The following is a 7232-nucleotide window of genomic DNA, read 5'->3' on the forward strand; positions in this document are numbered from 1 at the left end:
TCATTCTAACACTCTGTGTTGCAGAAATAAATGGGTATTAGTTAAAGTATCTTTAACAGCTGCATTGGCTCAATTATTACAACAGTTTTAGTGAATTTTAATTCACAGAATCTCTCCAAAATAACTTGCCTCATTCTTATCTTTAAACACAAAATGTTGTCCTTAGATACGGACACTCAGTCCTCAGACTACTGCCACCTCATAATAGCACATTTCAGTGTTCATTATTAAGCATACAGATCATTGGGTCAATGCAAATTTCTCATTTTAACTTCAATACCCTGATAAATTACTGTAGCTCACTGTATTGTAGATGACTGAGCTTAGACCTTAAATTAAACATCACAGGTTTGATGTCTCAGAGTCACAATCATTATTTTGCCTGTGTATAATAAAGTTTTATTTCAACCATGAAGTATTTATTGATACACAACTGATGTGGTAAATAAAAGTAGATTTATTTTGATATTGCATATTCTCTGTTTCATAGAATGAATTTCGTGGCATTAAAGTAACACTGTGGGAAAAAGCGAGTTAATCCTTCTAAATACATCCAAACTAGATGTGACACTAAACAAATTAAAAACCCTGTCTCCTTGTTGTTAGTTTTTTTCATCATGTTTCCTTTTACAACAGCCTCAAGTCACTGTTCTGCTGATGCATTTGATTCATGTGGCAGTAAATGTCAGGGCAGCCATCAGGATGCCATGCTTGTAGCTTGTTTTGGTTTGTTGTGCATATAACAGGCTCGCACTCCTGAGTAGTGCATGCCTGTTATACGCACAACAAACGCACACCGCTGATGACACATGAGTTCATGTTGTAAAACTGATTCTTCAAAACCTGTTTTCTCCCTGGCAGAGTGCCTTCACCTCTATTTGCAGTCGGCAGGGAGATAATCATTTGTTGTGGATTGTTTTGCTGTCACCGGCTTTTCAAACGGTACAAATGTTGCACAAACATTTCATGGGCCTGCAGAGATTTTAAGTGCCGCAACATATTGTTTTGAGATAATCCCAAACCACTAGAGTTCGATGATTCCCACAGTGAATCACTTCATTCACTGAGCACATTTCTCTCACAGAAAATATTTTTGTGCAGTGGCAAATCACCAACAAGTCAGAGGAGTCAAAACATAATTTTATAGAATTAACTAACTGAAAGGAGACTATGTTTTCTGGTGGGAAGCCGGTCCAGTTTAACACAGCTTTGGTCTTGTTTTCATAGCTTTCAGTTTTAGTTCCCAGACCTCAGCAGTTAACTTGGTGAGCACTACATTAACATAACCGATATAAATGATAATGATTATTTTTTTTAATCATTCAATCTGCAGTTTAGTCTATTTAATATCAGTAAACAATGAAACATGTCCAAAGCTCAAGGTGACGTCTTCAAATGTCTTGTTTTGTCCAACATTAGTCCAAGACTCGATGCAATAAGAGACAAAAACTGCAAATTCTCTCAGTGAAGAAGCTGCAACCACAGAATGATTTGCATTTCTTCACTGTTTTCCTTGGAAAATAGCTGAATCGACTAATCGTTTCAGCTGTAGTTGTAACAAAACCATCCTTAGATGTGTGTCCATTGTGACCTTCATGCAAGAGTAAGTGACACTTTGATGCAGAATCGACTGCTCTGCTCACTGCTTGACGTCACCGCAGGACGGAGGGACACGAGGGTCCGTCGCCCGTGGAGAGCAGCTGGCTTTAAGACTCCAGAGCGGCCCTGATCGGCTCCCTGAGGCGCCCGGGGGTCAGCAGGGGGTGGCGGTGGTGGGCGGAGGCTCAGCCAAAACATCCAGCCTTTCATCCACTGCTGGGAAGGACAGAAGCTCACAGGAGGGACTTCACCAGCGCCACCATGTGGTCAACACCGCACGCTACGTCCACCACTTGACCTGGCACAGTCACCTGACAGAAAACACACAGAGGAACACGGCTTAGAGGAGGAAAGTGCAGTTTACTTGATTTAATTCCAGATTTAGTAACCATGAAAACCTGGTGCAGCTCCACATACAGTGAGAGCATTTATTTTGTTTCCTGCTCTCCGAGTTTGTCTGTAAGTGACAAGCAGTGTTGAGTGCTACACCTTCAAATCCTGTTAAAATGTCTTGAGGGGACGTGCCAAGTCTGTGAAACTTATATTGGAAATCCCTGCAGGGGACATACAGGTTGAGATTTATTTAACAACCTCTCACAGAACCTTCTGGACTTCAAACATAGAATATATTACCAGCAACATTTTGTATGGATTACATTTATTTGTGGGCTTGAATGAAAAGATTCAGCTGGATAAATGTCGGACTTTTCTCATTTTAACCCCCACATGCATAATGAAGAAAATGCATAGAGTGTGTGCATTTTATTTTGATTTGAAAAAAAAAAACGTCCACGTCCATGCTCACAAGCCATTTTGCTTTCTCCTCTTCACAGTACATCAGCTGCACGTTTGACTCTTTGTTTGCACGACTAATATTGAATCAGTGTTGTCTTACTCGCCATGGGAAGAACTGGTCGTCCCTGCTCCCGATCCCCAAACAACCTCTCACATTCTTCCCCCAAACGAAGAGCTCGCCTTGATCTGCAATGCAACAGTGAAACATCAGCACGCCGTGAGTCTGAACGCCCACTGAGCCGCAACACAGAGCAGCTGCAGTCTGGAACAAGGTCTACCTTTTAGCAGGAAAATCTCTCAGTCACACAGAATATGATTAAATAAAATAATAACAACATAAATTCAAAACATTCCTGCTTATGTCTTCTTACAAAAAGCCTTGTTGTCTAACCAGCTGAACAAAGAAAAAGATGCGTTTGGGCAAAATCTAATATCACAACAAACAATAATTAAATATACAGTAAATTTTTGCCATTATAGACAACACAAGGGCAGAGCCAAGCTAGCTGTTTCCCTGTGTTTCCAGTGTTGGTGCTAAGCCAGGCTAACCAGCTGCTCTACGGAAAAATAACTAACAAAGTAAATAAGATACTATATTATTAGATATGGTATCACTAGATTGTTGCGCTGGGAGAGGTGGAGGCGGTTCAAAGTTAACGTATTGGTGGATGGTTTCCCAACCTCCAGGAGAGAAGAAAAAAAAGAATTTCTGATGCACAAATTTATGTGAAATATTGGATATTTGAGCTCAAACTGTTATTTAAATGAAACCATCTTAGAGGTTAAGTGGGGAAATGTCTCTTTGAAATACAAGTACCTCAAAACTATACTTGAGTAAAGTACTTTAGTAAATCTACTTGCATTCAACCACTGTCTACAACCAAAGGAACAATTATTGACTTTAGGAAATGGCATTCAAGGCACAAATACTTCTGTCCTGACTTTTAGTGTTGTTGGCTCACTGAGACGTCTGAGTCGGACTAATAAAAACTGGCTAAAAGGGCTTTTCAGTCAATCCTTGACTGTCCACGTCATCTACCCCGTGAGGAGACTGTGTGCCTCCTCTCAGTCTGCTGCTTTAGAGATACACACAAGATGAAAAACCGACTTTTTTTGTTCAATGCCATAAACAGACTAAATTACCTGACTCAACAGTAAACTGCCTCCCCAGACATCTGTACCTCACTTTTAGCACTTCAGACCGGATGAGACTGAATGACTTTGCGGTTTATGAGTTTTATGTTTCCATCTTTTATCTTTGCTGGAAAGAAAAAAAGCTCTGGAGAAAAGAGCTGATACTTAAAAAGCTGAAGCAGTAAAGTGGCATCAGTAAACCTGGTGTGCTGCTGATTTGACAGAGATCTAATCTACTGCAGCTTCAAGTCCAACTTTAGATGTTAAGAGTTCTTTTCTGACAAGATAAACATCCTTACCTGTTATTGCAGCAAAATGGTTGAGGCCACACCTGATCCTGGTGACAGCGACTGAGGGGTTGAACTCTGAGCGTCCAAACAGAGTGGAGGGAATCACCTCCGGGGTGGAGGATTCTGATAGATTTGGGCCTTTTCCAAGAATGCCATATCCCCATACAAACACCTCTCCTCTATCTGAAAAGAGTCAGCGACACATGGAAGACTTAGACTAATATTCATACATTAACACGGTGAAACAAAATGCTAACACTAGCTAATAAGCACCAAACAATTACAGCCGAAGCTGCTGGGAATTTCATTACTTTTGCAGGTATTTGCTCATGAACCAAAGTATTGGACAACTTTAAATTCTGTCCAGATGATGGCACAGGAGGGAAAGTCAGAGGATCATCAGAGTTATTACACTTCTTCCAGAGAGGAAGATGAATGTGTGTAGCAAATTTCATGGCAATCCATTGAATAGTTGTTGAGATATTTCAATAAAAGGTGGAACCGTTAACGTCATGGTGGAGGTAGATGTTGAGATATTTCACAGGATAAGTGACCTGTGGGTGGCACTACAGGAAACTAGGGTTCATCCTCTTGACACCACGAATCACTGAATCAAAGTACATGATAATAAATTCAACAGTCGCTGAGATATTCTAGATCCTAATCAAGATTAACCTCAGACTAAAAGCACTACTTCCTCTGCCGAGGTGGTAATGTTTTCACCCGTGTTTGTTTGTTGGTTTGTTTACTTGTCGGCAGGATTACATGAAAAGAACTGAACTAATTTGCACTCTATTTCTTGGAGCGATGATGCATGGACCAGGAAAGAACCTATTAAATTTTGGTGTGGATCTGGTTAAAGGGGCAGATAAAAGCTAGACAGATGTGTAGGACTGTTTGGCTCGGGCGGAGGTGTGCGCTCTAGAGTGCCATTCTAGTTTATGAAGCTTCCTACGCTTATTCTCAGCAAGGGCACTTTCAGTATAAATTAATTTTTAACTTCTCAGTGTGAAATCTTAAATTGTGGTAAAGTAGCACTTTTTTCTTTGTGTACAGGTCAAAAACATGAGCTTATCACAGTTTTTATATTTAAAAACATGACGCCAGAAGTGATGAAAAGGTGAAATCTTGTTAGGATAATTGTCACTTGCACAGCTTTAAAAAATAAATGTACTGTACAAGTAAAAATAGTGGGCAACGTGACTCTGCTGTGTGACAGATCCTCACAGCATTTAATAATACCTGTGATGGTGCTGCATCTCGCACATGTTGAGCAGAGTTGCACAACAGCATAGGAGCCATTTCAGAATTAATGAAAGTAAAATAAGCCAAAATGTGTCACTGAGATTTTTTTAGGAGTGATTTCCTGCTCTGACACACTTGATAAATACAGGCCCTAGTTTCTGAGAAGCTGCGAACATTAACACTCCCTTAAAATAGTCCCTTAAATGGGAAATTATCCTGCTGGTTGACTCACAGCCCTGACAGAAAAAACACACACCACACCCATCAACTCTGGATAAGTAAAAGCTATGTTGCCTTATTTTTTATGCTTTTGCCTGAAACAACTGGTGTTATTCCTGTTGTAGCGTCAAAAATGTAAATTCCCAAATATCTGTGGAATCAAACTATAAACCAGACAGTCCAACATGTGATCTGTGATGCCACCAAGAGACAGAATGTGGACTCACTCTTCTGACTGATTTCGTGAACTAAAGTTCATTTAAACTGTTCAACAGGTCAGAAAGCTTCTGTTCATTCCAGACAGCCACTAAATCTGAAGTCTCAGTCTCCCTGTCGTCTGTAGCTTTGTAATTCATCCTCACAAGTCACATAAGTGTCCACATTTAGAAGAATTGTTTCCAGGTGTATTTGTACAAACTGACCGTTGAGAACTGCCACCTGCGTTCCTCCACACGCTGCCTGAACCACCTTTCCACAGCCTTTCAGAGGAAGGTGTCGAGGAGAGTTGATCTGGAAAACAGAGAAAAGATGAGTTCAGTGAGACTGAGTAACTGTTGCTGGATGAGTTTGCTCCCAGTCTTTTTTTTTTTAACTTCCAAATACCATTATTCATCTAGTATATGTGGTGTTTGACTCCTCTGCAATGTCATGGCTATCTTTCTCTTACATCTCATAACAACAGATTAGGTCTTAAGTGACATGCACAGGTGGTTTAAGACTTGTATCCACCATTTTTTCTCATGTTTAGAATTAGGTACAAAAGGAAAGTGGTCCAGACCTGTAGTGCGAGTCATGTACAGACAGGAGCCTTTCTCCACAGGAAGAAATAATACCTCAATGAATCTGTTGTGTGAATATGGTGCCGCAATCAACAAAAAATAAATGAAAACCTGAAAAAGCTTAAAATAAAAGTAATATTCTGTTCATCCTATCAGAGTGATGTGCGTCACTGCTTCTGCAATTCAGGAGGAAAATTCTCCCTCCAACAGCTGTCTCCAGGTCTTTATGCACGTCACTGTAGAAATACCACAATCTAAAAATAAGTCCTGCATTCAAGGAGCTGCTTAAGCACAAAAGTATTATCAACAACATGAACTTAACATATAAAAGTACAAGTACTGATTAGGCAGAAGAGCTTGTTTGACAGTTTGTTATTATCAACTGCTGCCAAGTTAATTGAAGGTACTTTGTACTTGTTATTCAACATTTTAAAAGATCCTCTTATGTGAAATCTTAAAAGTAGTGAGTGAAGAAGAAGCAAGAAAAGCAAGACGCAAAGCAAAACGTAGGTAAACTACAAGTACCCTAAAATAGTACTTAGTTACATTCCATCACTGCAGTGTTAATATCAACTGTATCAGAATGAAATCCAAGTCATTAACTTCATATCAAATCATTCCTTCGTTATTTCAGACGTTCTACAGCTCTGCATTGACACAGACACTAACAGCTTTAATATTTTCATTAATATCACCTCTGAAACTGCAAAATTTATTTTCATTCGCTCTTTTGCAGATTTTAAGTCTGTGAACTTACTGTGAACTTCTTCTTAGTCTTAAGTGACATTTTTGTGAATGAAAGTTGCACAGACCAGGCAGCTAATACACACAGCAGCATCTGGGAACGAGGATTATGCACATAGTCAGGTGCACCTCCTCGTTACCTTGGTGTTTTCAATCATTTGCCAAGAACGAACCTCAAGGAAGAAATATAGAGAGGTTTGGGACAGGAATATAAAAATGTGCTTGCATCATGCCTCTTTCCTGTCATGTCTTATGCTGTGAAAATGCTGAAATATCATATCTTGTGTATTTGACTGTGACTGCTGTGAACAGGGCAGCCTGGACAGATGACTGACAGGTAGAAATAGAGCCCAACAGAGCCGTCAGGCAGCCTTCAGTAAAACAGTAAAACAGCCCTTTGAGCAGCCCATACAGAAGCTCAGTTCTC

General features: G+C 40.0%; 1 protein-coding gene across 8 annotated transcripts in view; it reads right to left on the reverse strand.

The window, feature by feature from the left end:
- Positions 1 to 437: 437 nt before the first annotated feature.
- The window catches only part of rcc1l (RCC1 like), a 38393-nt gene continuing 31598 nt past the window's right edge, over positions 438 to 7232 (reverse strand). For 2 of the 8 annotated variants that reach the window (XM_051078840.1, XM_051078837.1), the window contains exons 11-12: positions 2495 to 2580; positions 438 to 1910 (exon numbers count right to left, since the gene is read on the reverse strand). In XM_051078840.1, the coding sequence (XP_050934797.1) occupies positions 1833 to 1910; positions 2495 to 2580 (164 nt within the window). In that variant the 3' untranslated portion in view covers positions 438 to 1832. Of the gene's footprint in view, positions 1911 to 2494; positions 2581 to 3827; positions 4002 to 5704; positions 5793 to 7232 lie in introns of all 8 variants that reach the window. The other 6 variants (XM_051078839.1, XM_051078843.1, XM_051078838.1 and 3 more) reach the window with 6 other exon arrangements.

This window comes from Lates calcarifer, linkage group LG20, assembly GCF_001640805.2.
Source record: "Lates calcarifer isolate ASB-BC8 linkage group LG20, TLL_Latcal_v3, whole genome shotgun sequence".
NCBI classification, from domain to species: domain Eukaryota; kingdom Metazoa; phylum Chordata; class Actinopteri; family Centropomidae; genus Lates; species Lates calcarifer.